The sequence below is a fragment of the Desmodus rotundus genome, chromosome 13 (genome assembly GCF_022682495.2).
Source record: "Desmodus rotundus isolate HL8 chromosome 13, HLdesRot8A.1, whole genome shotgun sequence".
NCBI lineage: Eukaryota > Metazoa > Chordata > Mammalia > Chiroptera > Phyllostomidae > Desmodus > Desmodus rotundus.
The window spans coordinates 30218876-30237046 of NC_071399.1; the positions used below are offsets into that span (position 1 = coordinate 30218876).

Consider the following 18171-nt stretch of genomic DNA (forward strand, 5'->3'; position numbering starts at 1 on the left):
TCCAGGCATCGTGTTTAAAAAATTTAACCTTTATTGTGTTTTTTTTTTCTATTACCATTTAGTCCCCTTGCACCCCCCTCCCCGCCAGCAATCACCCCACTGTTATCCATGTCCATGAGTCCTTTCTCCTTTTTGTTCAGTCCCTCCATCCCCTCACCTCTCCCCCACCCTCCAGCTGTCATCCTGCTCTCCGTCTATGAGTCTGACCCCATTTCCCTTGTTAGTTCAGTTTGTTCATTAGATTCCACTAAATGCCCTTTTTTGCGAGCAGTCATGCCAAACTGAGGCCAAGCCACGACGAGGCCACGTGACCCAGCCCCTCCCGGGAGCCAGGGGTGCCTCCATGTGGTTCTGTTGTGAATACTCCAGATTTCCTAACAGGCTCACCTAATCTTTTTGCAGATGAAGATATCACCTGCTTCTCTGGCCAATCTTTATGAAGAAGATTTTAAACAAGATATGGCAGCCTTGAAGGTAAATTAGGGTGTTGTTGATTCTTCTTACCATGAAGAAAAGCTTGAACAATGGAAGCCAGTTGTGGCTGAGTTACCCTTTTGAACTATGGAAACAGTCATCTCTCTTGTTCTTTCTTGCAGGTTCTCCCACCCACAGTGTACTTGAGGGTAACTGAAAATATCCCTCAGATCATTTCTTTCATTGAAGGAATAATTGCTAATGGGCATGCCTATTCAACAGCAAAAGGTGGGGGTTATGTTATAAATGCTGAATGTTGGGTAATACTGATAGGACTTTGAAAAACTGGACACGCATTTATGAGTTGTTGGAATGTGCCAAATGTTTTGCTGTCTCTCTCAATGTAATTTCTTCAGTGAAAATGTTGTAAGGTTTCCCTACGATTATTGTCTTTGCAAAAAATAGCTGCATTAATTTGTTTAAAAAATAATCACCACAGTCATGGAAAGAGATGACCATTGGGAGGGCTAGTCTAGATAAGGCAAATATGGCATAATGCTAACAGTTGTTAACTCCAGACGGTAGGTGTGCGGATATTCTCTGAGTCTTCTTCCAAGTTTGTTTACAGTTTTTCATAACAAAAGCTGAGGACAATGGCAGTACCTCTAATGGCCCACTCTTGTCGAAGCCTGGCCCCCAGTCAGTCATTTCCTTGGGTGGGCCTGCTGTTTTCGATGGACCAGTGAAAGAAAGCTGTGGGCATCCTGACACCTGGGGCACTTAACACTTCCACTCGGATCCTTGAATGAAAAACATCGCCATTATCAGACCTGAGACAGTGGACAGTTCCCCAAGAGCATCCCATGTCCTCTGCGTATTCACACTTACCCTGTTGTTTCCCACCTTCCCACACCTTAATTTAATTCAGGTCACCTGCTGCATGTGGTTGTGTCCCTTTCATCTCCTTAAGACAGTCCCCACTTTGTTCCCTTCATTGTGGACTTGCTGAAGAGGCTGACCAGGCCAGTTGTCTTCTGGATTGGCGTGATCACTTCCTTCTGGTAGAGCTTGGCTGGTTTAGGAGCTGCTGCCTTTTATTTGGTCACCTCAGGGAAAGACTGGCATCGTGGCGTTTTGCTGCCTCAGCGATGTGGCATTGTTTTCAGCCGAACCTCCTGCTTTCCAGTCATTCTTCCCAAATGTAAATCATGGCTGTCTCACAAACCCTGACCAAAGCTTTCTCTCTCCCAGGAAGTTTTCTTTACTGCCCGTAGCTGAAAGTGAACTTCACCCTCTCAGCTTTGGCCTCAGCTTGCTGTTAATATATTCATATTTGCTCAGTTCCTAGACCAGAAAAACCTTTCCCTCTTAGCGAATAACCCATTAGAGTACCTAGCCCAGAGTTGGGAGTGTTCAGGTACTACAGTGCTTGTTGCAAGGTAGTAACAAAGTACAAAGCATGAAAATGGAGATGATATATGGGGATTATTAGAGTGTAAGCACCTGTCTTTCATGGTCCTACCAGAGTGCATAGGATACATGTAAGGGCCCCCCCATCCCGGTCCCTGGAAACATATGTTGCCTTTCTCAGTAGTCCATGCTTACGGAAGGACTCACAATCTGTTACTTTCTCATATTTGCTATATTTAGATTTTGTTTCCAAGAAAAACTTGTTTTAAAGGGCTTAGGTGACTGAACTAGAATTGGTTCCAGAAACACAGGAATGGTTTTCCTGCTGTCATGTAACTTGAAATAAGACACAGAACCCAGGTAAACTGATTCATGTTCGTGAGGTGCTTAGAGATTCTCATCCAAACATGCTTTCGGAATAAATGCTGTTTATGACTGTGCTTTATTGTAAATTTTTAATAATGAGAAATATAATTAATTTAAAGTAGATCTAATTTACTGAAACTCTGTTAATTTGGACTTTGTGACAGTTTCCCAAAGCTTGGTTGTAATTTGATCTTTGAACTATTTGTGGAGAAACAATTCGTTCAGCAAATTGATACCAAAGTGATGTGTTTCCCCATGAACAAAGGTATGGGGAAACTTTCTTCCATTAAAGGCAGTAGTTTCTTTCTCTTTTAAAGCATTTTCAAGTGTTGTTTACATTCTAACTTATCCCAGAGTACTTCTCCCATTGTCACCAGTTTGTCTCAGTTCGTAATAAGCCCTGAGTGCAGAGGAAGGACTCTGAGGGGACGAGGCAAAACCGGGTCACCTGGGGTCTCTGTCCAAGCAACAGCTGCAGCTCGGGTCCGGACTGTCTTCCTGCCAGAGCTCCAGCTATGACTCCACCTCCCCTGCACTGCCTCTTTATACTTAATAGTTAAGTGGCAAGGGCTGGCTGTTCCTGGCTCTGTGGTGACCTCTTGGCGAAGGTCATCTTGCACCCTCTGTCTAAAAACGTGGACCATATGCCTTTCAGTGAAAGGACAGCCACAGGAATGCTTGAGTGTGGAGATGTTTGTAACCTAAGTAAAAAGGAGTCTTGGAGGATATCCAGTTAGGAAAGTGTTTCTTTGTTGATTGGTGTGTAACATGAAGCCCAGAGCTGAATGCAGGTGAATGATAACACCCACTTTTCCCTTTTCTTGTTAAAAAGAATTGCCTCAACATTTGACACAGAACTTACCCCCGTGTTGTCATTTCTACATCCGGACATTCATGATGTGTCCAGTTGCATGCATTTAAAACAGAGTGCTGCTGCTGTTACTTTTGATTTTAAAATAGAGTAAGGCGTGACAAATGAAGGCCAGATGTCATGATTGATGTTTAAATTCTAATTACTTTTAGCTATTATGCTTATATATACGCTTACTATATGCTGATATTTAAGACTGAGAAATGATGAACTCATAATTACCTTTATAAAACAGGCAATGTCTACTTTGATCTGCAGTCACGAGGAGACAAGTACGGCAAGCTGGTCGGTGTGGCTCCTGGTCCTGTTGCAGAGCCGGGTGGGTCGACCCTCGGCCTCCTGTCTCGGGTTCTGCGGGGCTGAAGCACAGACTCGGCTTCTGCTTTCCCAGTGCCCAGTTGAGACCCCCACTCTCTCAGGGGTGGTGATGGTGCCAGACAGTTGATCACAGCTGTGTCTTAACTTTAATTGTGCTTTTTCAAATAGAGAAAACTTGTAGAGTATAAAGGTCACACAGCGTGTGACACGTCTCCTCCCCACTTCTGCCTGATCCTCCAGCTCTGCTCTCTGGAGACAGCACAGTCGCCCATTCTCATGGCTCCTTTCGGAGACGTGGTACATGCATTTAAGGTTTCTTCATGTCTTTTCAAGCCTTGGTAGCTCTATTTCTTTTTGGCACCGAATACTATTCCATTATCTGATGTATCACACTTTATCCATTCACTGACTGAAGGAGATCTTGGCTGCTTCCAAGTTTTGAAATTTAAAGAGGGCCCAATACTGGCTCATTGTACGACCTTCAACAATAATCTAACCTTTCTCATTTGAGTCTCTTTACTCTTCGAAAGTGATTGATATTCTGATAATTTTCCTTTTTGCTGACAATTTTTTCTTTTGAAAAGTTACTCAAACTCAGTTACTGATAAATGCAGCTTTCTCACAAGACAGACTAAGGGCGAATGGAAGTGCTCAGGGCAGTACAGAGCTCAGAGAGAAGCGTCCCTATGTGTGTATTTGAAATCTCCACTCAGTCATGATTCAACCTGCTGAAACTGGCCTCACTGCTCGTAGACCTCATACTATTGGCCTGTTTTAGGTAAAAGTATTTAGTAGTCCTTCTAGACATTATGTGGGGAAAGAAAAAATATATGAGTGAGTAATGTGAGGTTACTTATAAGAAGGAACAGAATCTTTGGGCAGGGCTTCAGTTTGGTGGGATTTTGGTTTGGTTTGTTCATGTTAGGTTCTCCCCGTTTGATCAGCCATTTCTTATTGGCAGGTGATTCTGACAAGCGGCATGCCAGGGACTTTGCCCTGTGGAAGGCAGCTAAACCCCAGGAGATGTTTTGGGCCTCTCCTTGGGGAAACGGAAGGCCTGGCTGGCATATTGAATGTTCTACCATCTCAAGGTAAGATTTTCCTGGATTCTTCCTGTGTTTGTGATGTGAAAGCTCCAGCAATGCCTGACTTGGTCAGCAGAGGGCACAGATGGGGCAAGTTTAGTCTGCACCAATGCAGATGAAGTGCAGGTAGTTTGGGACGAAAGATTAGTGCTCATTTGGGACTGGCTATAAGAAGGGAAACAGGCCCTGGCCATTGGCTCAGTTAGTGGGAGCATCATCCTGTACCCCTGAAGGTTGCTGAGGGCACGAGCCTGGGTAGCAGGTTCAATCCCTGGTCAGGGTGTGAATGGGGTTGGCCATTCAATGTTTCTCTCTCCCTCCCCACCTTCCTCTCTCTGTAAAATCAATAAACATTTAAAAGGGGTGGGGTGACAAAACATGACATCTTTATCTTTCCATCAACACTTGTGCTTTTTAGTAAGAAAGTCTACTTTATGGATCAGTTTTTGATTTCCCATCACTTACAGGCCTGTTCCAGGTAGCCTTTGTCTCTGCTGGGGTGGGTTGAGGGAACACCAGCCCTTCGGCTGAGGGCTGGGACGAGGGCAGAGCCCCTCGGGGACAGGGGACTGAACCACCTTCCTTTTACTCGCTCTCTCAGTCCATAGAACCTTACCCCCATAGCCCAATCAGATTCCACTAAGCATCAACCCCAGTGTCCATGGGTCTGGCTCCTCAGCCTTCGATCTGCACCTTGTACCAGCTCTTCACCCCAGCAACACCACGTTCAGGACGCTTGTGTCTCGGGAATGTCCATAAACACGGGTTATGGCCTTGACCCCCTCCAGAAACCCTCTTTTTTGTTTGCTTCTTGTTACCATTTACATGTGACCTGCTACTGCCTGGCGGTCAACCCAGGTGTCCCCACTGACCCTGATCTCCTGAAGTCACTAATGGCCAGGTCAGTGACAGGCAGCCCGATGCCCCTGCTTTCTCCTTGGTCTCTGAAACAACTCTCTTCTGGTTGTGGCATCTGTGCTGGGGCCTCATCTACTTTCTGCTTGATCTCCTCTGCAGACTGTCCCTTTGGCACTCTCCATGTATTTGCCCGTGGCCAGATGCCCCCTGTGTGTGTGTGTGTGTGTGTGTGTGTGACAGAAGGCAGCACACTGCATGTGCTGTCCTGTTCTGTCTCTCTTTACTTAGCAATCTCTCCCGGAATTCCCTTGTGTCAGTTCGTTGAGCTCTTCATCACTTGTCTCCTGGCTCCATGGTGCTGCATTGTGTGGCTTAACCATTGTTCACTTAGCTAGTACCCTAAGGAGGAGCATTTAGGTGTTCCCAATATTTTGCTCTTACAAATACCTTGTGTATGTATTTCCTGTTTATGAGGGTAAGGGTTTTGGGTTTGTTTTTTTTTTTAAGATTTTATTTATTTATTTTTAGAGAGAGGGAAAGGGAGTGAGTAAGAGAGGGAGAGAAACATCGATGTGCCCTGGGGAATCAAACTAGTGATCTTTTGGTTGGCAGGACAGTGCCCAACCCACTGAGCCACACCAGTCAGGGAAGGTAAGGGTTTTTACATATCATATTAACTCATAGATTTTGGTGTTATTTTTTAGATTTTATTTATTTATTTTTAGAGAGAGGGGAAGGGAGGGAGAAAGGGAGAGAAGCATCAATGTGCAAGAGACACATCGATTGGTGAGTCTCAATGCCCCCTTCTGGGAACCTGGCAACCCAGGCATGTGCCATGACTGGGAATTGAACCAGCAATCTCTTGGTTTGCAGGCTGGTGCTCAATCCACTGAGTCACACCAGCCAAATATTAACTCATAGATTTTGATATATTTGATATGTTTCAGTTCATTGCAGATATTTATTATATTTTTTACAGTGGAGCTATAAGTTTTTTAAATTAGAAACATAAAGTATGCCTAAGGTGAACACTTCAAACTATTAGCTACACCAGAAATTTGAGATCAACCAACCCAATCACCCTCAAATTAGTTGCATGTGGTGCTGTTTTCTGGCTGGGTATAAACTGTGTATTAGCAGGGGTGATTATCTCCTATAAGAGCACTCTGTCCCATGCACTAACCCCACACTGGTTGCATTTTCAGCCCCATCTAGGTTTACGCCATTCTACCAAATAGAAAGCCTCGTCCCCCATGACCTGTACATTCAAATTGTGTTCCTTCTGGTTAAGACCTAGAAGGCATTCTTCCCCTCCACCACATCTCCCCCCATTGCCCTCACCTTTGATGATTTCTACATGACCCATCTAGAAACACCTCCAAATTCCTGAGACATCAAGCTCTCGTATTACTATGAAGCATGGTCCAACTTTTCATTAAAAACAAGCAAGCAGCTATGTCCAGCTCTCGATCATGCATAAATACATAACTACTTAATGTATATTTATAAATTGTTGGTTTAACATTCAATGTGGGTGCACACTGAATTGTAAAAAATGTTTAATTTTAGATTCAATTGGTTACTTTAAAGCAGGTAGAAAACATTTAATTTCAAATCTAATGTTACCATTAAATATTTTGTTGAAATCTAAATAATGAAAACAGACTTTTATTCCTTCTCAGCTTTCTCTTATTTTAAAAAAGGTCTAATGTACAGACAAGAATAAAGCTAAACTATGGACCCACAGTTTAGCTTTATTAAATCCTAACATCGTCCTATCTGCTTTGGATCTTTGTAGAAATGAATCTCTCATTCCAAATGAGGCCCCTTATGCCCTCCTCCCCAATCCCAGGCCCTCCCACCTCACACTCTCCTTCATAGCATTTGACTTCCAAGGACTGTAAGAGATTCTCTAAAACCCATCGCTATGGATGCATGATGGCAGACAACCCGCTCAGCCACAGCACGATTGCCCACCAACACTTAGCTAAAATGTGACTGGTGCATGTGTGGGTTTTCCAGGAGCCGGGGAGCCAGAGTGAGAAGAGTCAACCTTTAGCAGGAAGGAACCTCAGTGAGGCTGCGGCACCTTTGAAAATGTCTATTTTGAACCATTTTTAGGAAATTCACGATGGTCCGTTTGGCAGCCTCACTGTCTGCCAGGGGCGGAGTTCTCAACACCCCAACCTCCACAAACCAGGATTGCCACTGTGCTGATTGTTGTGTTGTTAATAGATTTTCACATTTTTTAAGAATTTTATTTATTTATTTTTAGAAAGAGGGTGTGAGAGGGAGAAATTGTGGGAGAGGAACATCTATGTGTGACATTGATCAGTTGCCTCTCACACACCCCTAGCTGGGGACCTGGCCCACAACCCAGGCATGTGCTGACTGGGAATCAAACAGGTGACCTTTTGGTTCATAGGCTGGTGTTCAATCCACTGAGCCACACCAGCCAGGCAGATTTTTGCATTTTTAATGTCTTCTGAAGGAGCTGCTAGTGAACCTGGATTGTTCACACTGCTGTGGGTTGTTTTCACAGGTGCTTTGGTGAGAGTTGCACAGGCTTTGAGTGGTCCGGCCAGCTCCAAAGTCCCCATCCATCTGCCCGCTTGGTTAGAGTGTGCGGTTGCACAGGACACGAGGTTTTCCAGGCTGTATGGCATAGTGTTAGAGCAGAAATGTCGACGGCTGAAGTGCATTGATTTGAATTCTGTTGACGCGTTTTTGCAAACGTGACCACTAAATAGTTAAATTTTCAAAAGTCAAATTAAAAATTCTCCTGATTTTATAGTTCTGTCTCTATTGTTAAAGTTGGAAAACCACTAAACTTTACCTATTGAAAATAATAAAAGGTAATCTGTAAGTTTTTAAAAACTGCATATCTGGGGCAAAGAGAATTAAATTGTTTACTAGAAGGGAAAGCTGTGAATTAGGAATTTTATGAATTAAGTGTCTTTAGTAGGAGGAAAATCTTTAGGTGAGGGATTTAAGAAGTTAAAACAGAATTTTAGTTTTTGTTTGCATAAGTTAAATTTTCACATATATTGATTTAAAATTGGGATCCATTTAATTTATTCATTGCGCAAAGGCCAGAAGGGTTAAATATAAGATGTGGCTCGGAGAAATCTGTTGTGTGGTTGGATGAAGCCGTGGCTCTGCGCTGTGTCTTGCAGTCTGGTGTTCGGAAGTCAACTGGATATCCATTCAGGTGGGATAGACCTGGCTTTTCCGCATCATGAAAATGAAATTGCACAGTGTGAGGTCTTTCACCAGTGTCAGCAATGGGGAAATTATTTTCTACATTCTGGTAAGTAATGGCTTCAGATTCATTTGGTCCATTTCAGTTCTGTCAATTCCATCTTTTATTGGTGAAACAGATACATTTGGAAATACATAGATCTGATCAAATAGGCCAAAAATTAGAGTTTTCTCCTAAATTGTTTTTGAATATCAGTCCGTTGGACATGAATTTCCTTGGATGGGAATGAGTCTGCCTTTTGGAACTGAATATGGAAAATGTTTTACAGTGCTGTTGTATACAAGGTTCCTTCTAATAAAACTATTCAGGAATTTCAAATAGCATGATGTGATCATTATTAGGAATTTGCCGATTCTGAGCTATAGTATTGTCACCATATGTATCTATCGTCCTCTAGTACCACTGCCTCTCATTTCATATTTAAAAAATGAGTCGGTTAACGCTAGCCATCTGTTCTCAGAAGTAGATTGTGAGACCAGCCGCGTCCTTGAGCATAGCAGCCCTGGGATTTCCTTTGATGCCTGGGAAGATACATATGTCCGAATTTTGACAGGTCATGGGGCAATGACAAACTGGTTTTATGACCTTTTTAGAATGGAAAGCTAAGGTATTTGGGGTGAAGGAAGATAAAGGGTGTTTTGTAGCTATAGGGTTGGGAGATGCAGATAATCAACATCTAAAACACACAGCATTAAGAAATACTATTTCTTTAAGTCCTTGAATTGAGGAAATTAGGTTTTTCCAGTGAAGTAATGTTAAATGCAGAGACGCTCTAGTTTTATAATATGCAGTAGGCTGCTTACAGTCTGGAGTAAGGGCTCACTTGGGTTTTCTTCATGGCAGTGGACTGATGCGGCTGCCTGTGCCGAAGTGCACTTACCGCGGTGTCTCCTTTACTCTTGAGCCTCCTGGGTGTCATTCCCGCCCTCATCGTGTGCCCTCAGGGTGCCCCCGGAACAAGCATCTCTGTTCTCTGCAATGACCAATTCCTTTCTGCACTGCCTTAAAGTAGTCTGAAAAGAAGCAGAGCTGGCTGAAACGCTCTGTGTGGCATATGCGCTGTTTGTCACCAAGTATTCCATTTCCCCAGACAGAACTCAGCAGTAGCCAAAATCCACTTTATTTCTGCCAACAATGTGCCTTGCTGGGCAGATTCCCTAAATAGAAGGACAAAAGCCTGGTGATTCTGGTTCAGTTTTTTCACTCTCACCATATTCACTGCCTGGGAAGCGCGAGCGTGACCCCTCTGCAGACCCTTCATCGGTTAGCGCTCCTGATGAATCGTGGTTTGCTGTGAACACCGTGAAATGCAGGGTGCCCTCCAGTGAACTGTGGATCTAGGGATGGAAAAGGTGACTCAACAGCACTAATGCTCACACTTGATAATGAGATGTTTGGTCACAAAACAGCAGCTCTTGTTTACGTTTAAATGTGGGAATGGGAAAGGGGTTTTGTTGCTGTTTTGTTATGACTTTTAGCATCTGATAAGGCACTCATCTCTGGTTTCAAGTGTACGGTTTTATAATAGATCATTTATATACGCATCGTGTTCTCACCACCCGAAGTCTAGTCTCTGTCACCGTATACTTGACCCTCTTTTCCCTCTTCATTCGCCTACCCCGCTTCCCCTCTGGCGAACACCACACTGTTGTTGTCTGTGTGAGGTTGTTGCTTGTTTTCTGTTTTTTACCCCACATCTGAGTGAAGTCACAGGGGTCTTGTCCTTTTCTGTCACTTAGTTCACTTAGCAGGGCGCTCTCAGGATCTGTCCGTTTGCCCTTCGTGTGGCTGCGCAGCCTTCCGTAGTGGGCGTGTACCACGTCTTCTTCACCCAGCCGCCCACCGAAGGGCACTTAGCTTTCCGTGTTTCCGTGTCTCGGCCTCCACGAACAGCCCCACAGTGAGCACAGAGGTGCACAGGTCTCTGCAGTAATGCTGGTTTTGTGACGGAATGGACGGCACACAGAGTTGACTAGTTAGATGTGCCATTTTCTGTATATTGTCGACTTAAAAAATTGTAATTGTGCTTGTTGTATATGACATGTTATATAGTATTACAGAGATAGTTCTTTTTGGATGCATTTTAACCATTTCTCAGAAAATTGATCTTGGAACCAATTTTTGTGTTTAAAGTTGTGCCAGAAAAAGCCGAAGAATCTTGTTAGGAAAGGACAGGCCCTCCCTTTGCAGTGAACCGTGTAGAACTACAGCCCAGGATGAATTCCAGGCTTGAGATGAGAAGTTCCTAACAGGGGTTTGGTTTTCCTCTGGCCTTTCACATACATGGGAGTGAAATATACCAAAGTAGTGATAAATCTGTGAAATCCATTAGCAAAGAAAAATCTAGTTCATCATGCAAGCCCTTCTCTGCAATTCTGAACATCTGTAAATAAGCTTTTGTAGCCTGGTGTCTGGTTTGTAAACACAGAGATTTGTCATTTCTTCGGGTGTTGAGTCAGCTAAAGCCTTGTTTCTAAGTCACAGGAAAGGGGAAAGTGTGAACTGTTTCTGTGAGTGTCACGGTTCTTCTGTTCCTGTCTGAGTTCAGAGTCAGCAGTGGATCCTGTTCATCGCCCACCGTGGGGCTGGGCGCCCCTGACACCTCGAACAGGCACAGCTGTGGGTCCCATCTTCCTGGAGGCTCCACTGTGGGGGAAGGTTTGGGGGAAATCTTATATCCACATATACAGGGGTATTTGCCTATTGGAGAATGCAGCCTTTCTCGTTTCCTTCACGTTCCCGAGGCAGCTGCAGTCTGCGTCCTGTGGCTCGGGCATCTGTTGGGGACGCACCCACTTCACCATCTTCCCCTCTACAGGTAGGACGGAGGGGTCCCTTTCTTCTCACCCAAATCAGAATGAATTACTTTGTTTTTGTTTCAGGACATTTGCATGTGAAAGGAAAAGAAGAAAAAATGTCCAAATCACTGAAGAACTACATTACCATTAAGGTAATGTTCTTTCCATAGTGCCTGTGTTGCTGCCAGCTTGGTGAACCTGTGTTAAAGGCTGATACGCATGCAGTATGAGACCCCACGTCTCTGATTCCCTGCTTCCCTGGCTCCCCTCCCCCCACAGCCCTAATAGGCTTCTCCTACTTCTGGGTTTAAATTATTCTTTTTTTTTTTTTTTTTTGGTCTTAAAAGCACACCGGGGTATTTCTCTGTTTCCTGTTCTCTCTTCTTGTGTGTCTTTCTGCCTTTCTCTTTTGGCATTCCAAGATTCACACCTTCTTTCTCTCTTTTTCATTTATAACAATTTTATCTTTTGAATTACATTTGCTGGATTCCTCCACCCACCCCACCCCCTTTTTACGCAGTCCCAACACCAGCTTCCTCCTATCTAGTGTAGCTTTGGGTTGGCTTGTTTAAGTTTTGCTGCTTGCTGGCTTCTTAACCTACCTGAAAAATGTTTTTGTGCTGTGGAAATGCAGACTGAAATGTGAATTTCCGTATGAATGGAAAACAAGCTCACTAGTAGAACACTTAAAACAGTTTGATCTTCCTTTGTCTTTGGGTCTATAAGGCCAGATTTAATTGACAAGGATAGTAATCAGAACTTCATCACCTAAATACCCAACAACTAAAGCTATTTCCACCAGATTTAGAGTAAACCAAAAGGGGAGTTCTCCTCACAGATAATCTTTATGTACTTTTCAGGTCTAATATTTTCTTACACAAACTTTCAAACACACAGAAAAGTTCAAAGAAATACTTCTAATACCACGTAGATTCAAGAGTTGTTAGTATCTTTCCATATTTGCTGCTTTTTCTGTATCAGACTGCACATACACACACATTTCATTACTGTTGTTGAACAATTGGAAAATACATTCGGGCATCATGAATTCTCTTCTGCATGAAACGCCTAAAAATAAGGATGCTTTCCTATGTAGCCCAAACACCTAAAAAGTCAGCAATAATTTCTTAACATCATCAATTATCTAACCCATGTGTCAATTTCTCCAGCTTTATTTTTTGACCAGGATCCAATGAAGGTTTACTTGTTGCATTTGAATGTTGTATCTTCTTAGACTTTAAACAAAAATCTTTTTAAAATTGTTTAAACAGTGGTAAAAAACACATAACAAAATTTACTTTGTAACCAGTTTTGTGAGTGCAGTTCACTAGTGGTAATTATGTCCACATTGTTGTGTAACACATCTCCAGAACTGTTTCATCTTGCAGAACGGCATTCTACACCCATTGAACGTGTCCCCAGTCCCCCCTCCCCAGCCCCTGCAACCACCATCCTGCTTTGTTTCCATGAATTTGACTACTCTAGGAACCTCATGTAAGTGGGATCACACAGCATTTGCCATTTTGTGACTGGCCTGTTTCACTTAGCATAATGTCCTCAAGGTTCATCTGTCTTGTGCAGTATAACAAAAATTCCTTATTTTTTTAAAGATTTTATTTATTTATTTTTATACAGAGGGGAAGGGAGGGAGAAAGAGAGGGAGAGAAACATCAATGTGTGGTTGCCTCTCACATGCCCCCGCCTAGGGACCTGGCCCACAGCCCAGGCATGTGTCCTGACTGGTGACCCTTTGGTTCACAGGCCAGCGCTCAGTTCACTGAGCCACACCAGCCAGGGTAGGAATTCCTTATTTTTTTAAGGCTGAATAATATTCCACTGTTCTGTTTAGGCTTCTACACTACAACTGTCTCTCTACTTTTATTTTCCCTATAGCGTTGACTTTTTGAAGAAACCAGGCCATTTTTGTTGAACACCCTGCATTTTGGATTTGTCTCTTTCTTTGTGGTGTTGTTTAACTTGTTCTTCTATCTCTGGTATTTCCTTTAACTGGAAGTGAGGGCTCAAGGCGATTCAATTCAGGTTAAACCTGCTTGGCCAAAACACTTCCTGGTTGGTGCTGTGGGCTTCACACTGCCTTCCTCTGGGACCACAGTGTCAGGCTGTCAGACTTTATGATGTTAAGTTTGACTGCTTGGCTAGGGGATGGCCACAAAGTCTCTTTGTTATAGAGATGTTTATTTCCTTTTCATGAATATTAAGAACCTGCCAGGTAATGTCATGTCGGTATCTGGTTCCTGACAACCTTCTGCCTTGCAGTGTTGGCATCCTTTGGTGGGCTTCACCTTTGTGCGCATTTCATTGATCCTTGCAAAGTTGTACTTGCCTCATTTTTTTACTTCTTTTACATTTACTAGTTATTCTACTCTTCTTCTTTAAAGAAGGAATTTTTTTTTCTGTCTCTGTTTCTTTTTATTATCACTACCAAGTTAAGGGTTTGTATTTACTTTGTGTATTATCAACTCAGTCTTTATTCTTGTTGTACTGAAATCATCCCAGATTTGGCTAGGGAGGGCTCCTGCATCCCGGGGACATACCTTGCCTGTAATTCTTGGTTTTGGCCATGTTTACCTTTTGCATCATGCCCAGACCTGCCATTTCTCCTAGGGGCCTTGCTGCCTTTGTGGGGAGATGGAATTTTGAACCAAGGTCCGGGCACTCAGTATGTTTATTACTGCTTAGTGACACTGTTTCTAGGCCTCGTCAGGGGACAGAGCTAAGGGAAGAAACACACCCATATCCATGAAATAGACAGTTTGAGTTCATTTCGAAATATCCAGATGAAATGTATTATTATAGGGGCTTTTTGTTTTAACTCTTTCCCCCTCTTTTATTAAAAAGTCTTGTTTCCTTACAATAACATCAATTTTATGCTTTATCTTAAAATAGACAAAATAAGTTTTAAAAATATAATACCAGTATTCCTATTAGCAGCAAAGCTTTAAATAAAGATTTCTTTTTTTTAAAAGGTGTTATTTATTTATTTTTAGAGATTGGGGGACAGAGGGAGAAAGAGAGGGAGAAAAACATCAATGTGTGGTTGCCTCTCAAGCGCCCCCCACTGGGGACCTGGCCCAAAACTCAGGTATGTGCCCTGATGGAGAATCAAACTAGTGACCCTTTGGATTGCAGGCCAGCACTCAGTCCACTGAGCCGCACCAGTCAGGGCTTTCTGTAATTCTTTTTAAAATAGCTTTATTGTGATAAAATTCACATTCCAGAGAATTCACCTTTTTAAATGGTATGGTCCAGAGGTTCTTAGGATATTCACTGAGTTGTACAACCTTTACACCTATCTAATTTAAGAATATTTTCATTACACCAAAAAGAAACTCCACATCCTAACAGTCAGTTCTCATTCCCTGTCTCCCCGCAAGCCACCAGTGCCAAGTCTGCTTTCAGTTTCCTCAGACCTGCCTGTTCTGGGCTTGCATTTCCTTTTACTCTTAGACTATGTCCCTCATATGTTATAGGGTCAGAATACACACATGCAGTCAGAGGCTGGTTATTTTCTCTGAATGGTGTCCCCTTGCTACACAACAGGCTCATTTTTTCAGTTTGTTTGTTTCCATTGGATGACATCTTCCTCTTTTTTGATTTACCTTATCTTTCAGGTATGTCACATACCATGTCAATACCATGTCAATACCATGAAGAGAAGCTTACGCGTTGATCCTTCCTTGCACTCATTATATCCTCCTCTTAGTAACTATTAGGTTTGTTCCTGGGTTATTATTTCAGTGTTTCCTTTTACAAAAATACACTATCTGGCCCTGGCTGGTGTGGCTCAGTAGATTGAGTGCCAGCCTGCAAACCAAAGGGTTGCCAGTTTGAATCCCAGTCAGGGCACATGCCTGGGTTTTGGGCCAGGTTCCCAGTGTGGAGCACATGAGAGGTAACCACACATTGATGTTTCTCTCCCTCTCTTCCTCCCTCCCTTCCCCTCTCTAAAAATAAATAAAGTCTTTTTAAAAATTACGCCATCTGTATTAGAATTTTCTCCTCTTACACTGGTGCGTGCGGTATATGATGTATCTCGTAATGAATGCACCTGTCCCCTCCCCCATGCAATGATGTAAGTAATGCTTTAATCTGATTGTAGAAGTAATGTATTTCATTGCAGAAAGTTAGAAAAGTACAGACAGGACAAAGAAGCACACAGTAGGAAATTCAGAGGTACAAATGTGGGAGGTATGTTTCCTTTCCAACCGTGTTCCCTGCTGCCCAGTGTTTTTCCCCTACAGCAGCTGTTACCAGTTTCTTAGCATTCACAGTGTGTCTCTAGAAACATATTTCTCATTTTTTTCTTTCCATACAGGTGGTAGCAGTATTTGCACTTGCTTTATTCACCTAGTGAGTCTTTTGGATTAGTCAATTTTCTTCCATATGGAGTTAATTCTTTTGAATGGCTGAATTGTCCATCGTATGGGTACTCCTTAATTTAAACAATACCCTATTGATGGTCACTTAAATCATATCAAATTTTCTATAACAGTATGTGCATTTAAACTTTTCATAGCTATTAGTCTGCATTACTTTTCATGACCATGTAGTGACACGGGGCTATCCCAGGCTCAGTTATCTCCCTGTGTTTGCATTTTGCGGGAGACCTGCATTCTCTCGTCTGCCATATGGGGATGAGCACTCGGTCGCACACCCAGTGATGAGTGGCACAGGATAACTGCACATCACAGGATGTGCGCACAGGCAGCGTGTTCTGGATACAACCTCTGGTGACTCGGCAGTAACTGTCACCTGCATTCCCACTAGTGCTGTATGAAAGTGTCCCTGCCCCTCGTCCACTTCAGACTTCAAAGAATCCTAATCACATTAACATTTTCCTTGTCAATTTGGTGAAAAATGACAGCTAGATTTTACATTTCCATTTCTTTGTTTATTACGGTGTATTTGCTGTGCATATTATTGGCTGTTTTTATTTTGTATTTGGGGGCAGCTTGCAACTTCCCCTGGCCCGTAGTTCCTAGGGGATGTTAAGCCGTAGCCCAGCATGTTAAAAAATACCTGTTTCCTGGTTTCTAGCACAGGAAAGTTTTCCTGCCAGTCCTCATGAGTTTGGAGGCTACCGATAGGTTTTTATAGTGTAGGCACACCTCATTTTATTGCTCTTCACTTCATTGGGCTTCACAGATGTTGCTTCTTCTTTTTTTAAAAAAAAAACAAATTCAAGGCAAGATCCTCCACCAGCCAAAAGATTATTACTCGCTTTATTTTAGTACCCACTTTATTGTGGTGGTCTAGATCTGAACCCACAGTATCTCAGAGGTACGCCTGTAGTCTGCACGAAAACTCTTAATCCTTTTGTTAACAGAGGCTGCAGCTAGTGTAGGAAGAGCTTAACCTTTAGAGTTCAGATAAGGGCTCAAACCAGCTTTTTAAAAATAGTAGGTTATCATTTGGGACCAGTTACTTAACCTCCCAAAGCCTTAGTTGTTTGTTGAAAATGATGTGACAGCCCCTATTTCCTGGGGCTCCTGGGCAGGTAAAATTATGCGAAGTGCCCAGTTCATGTGGCCCTGGGCCAGGATGGCAGCCGCTCCTTCCCCCAGTCCAGCCTTTCCCCAGTGGTGCTGAGGTAGATCTAACCCGCATCGTAAGTAGTGCATCCCTGCTTCCTGCTAGCACGCACCCCTTACCTGGCGAGCTCACGGAATGTCTGAGAGCTTTTTGCTGTTACTGCCTGGTGGCTGAGCTCTCAGGAGCTCACTTACCTCCCTCTGAGAGACTTCTAGCACAATTTTACACAGGCATCGTCACATTTCAGCTCAGGACGCCGTGGTCAGGTTGTATGGTGGAACCAGAGTAGTGCAGAAACAGTGATATCAGAGCACAGGGCAGGAGCACGTTAAAACATTCATGCCTGTGAAGACCAACCATGTGGAGACCTTGACACATTATGTCATTCCTTATTCATAGCAATAAGGAAGAAGTTAAAATGCTTTCTACTCTTCCTGTGTTATTTTTCTCCTGACTTCTTTGAGGTATAATTAACAAGTAAAATTCTATATATTTACAGTGTACAATATGATGATTTTTAAATATGCATATAGTGAAATATTTACCACATCCATCACCTCACATAGTTACCTTGTGTGTGTGGTGAGAATGCTTACGACCTGCCCTTTCAGCCAGCGGTGCGGGTACAGGGCAGTATTATTAACTGTGGTTACCATGCTGTACAGCAGAGCCCCAGAACCTCTTGTACCTGGAACTTTGTACCCTGTGGCCAGCACTCCCCACCTGCCCTGCCCCCCGCCCCTTTTAATCGTCATTCTACTCTGTTTCCATGAATTCTGTTTTTTTTTAGATTCCACATATAAGTGGATCATACAGCATTTGTTTCTGTCCATGTGGTTGCAACGGCAGGATTTCCTTCTTTTCCGTGGCGGGATTATACTCTGTTTTATATACACACACATTCTCTCTGCCCATTCATCCCTTAATGGACATGTAGGTTGTTTCCATGTCTTGACTTCCATGGATGATGCTGCATTGAACACGGGGTACAAATATCTCTTTGAGATGTTGATTTTGTTTCCTTCAGATATATACCCAGAAGTGGAATTGCTGGATTATATGCTAGATCAAGTTTTAATTTTTTGAGGAACCTCCATACTGTTTTCTACAATAGCTGCACAAATTTACATTCCTCTCAACAGTGCACAAGGGTTTTCTTCTCCACGTCCTCCTCAACACTTGGTATTTTTGTCTCTTTGTTGACAGCGTTCTAACAGGTGTGAGGTGGAATCTCAC

At 43.0% G+C, this 18171-nt stretch overlaps 1 protein-coding gene across 2 annotated transcripts in view; it reads left to right on the top strand.

Annotated features, from left to right (window-relative positions):
* The window catches only part of CARS2 (cysteinyl-tRNA synthetase 2, mitochondrial), a 47577-nt gene that overhangs the window by 15901 nt on the left and 13505 nt on the right, over window positions 1-18171 (top strand). For both annotated transcript variants that reach the window (XM_024578935.4, XM_045186605.3), the window contains 6 exons: window positions 403-474; window positions 597-702; window positions 3297-3380; window positions 4341-4470; window positions 8499-8632; window positions 11467-11534. In XM_024578935.4, the coding sequence (XP_024434703.1) occupies window positions 403-474; window positions 597-702; window positions 3297-3380; window positions 4341-4470; window positions 8499-8632; window positions 11467-11534 (594 nt within the window). The remainder of the gene's footprint in view (window positions 1-402; window positions 475-596; window positions 703-3296; window positions 3381-4340; window positions 4471-8498; window positions 8633-11466; window positions 11535-18171) is intronic.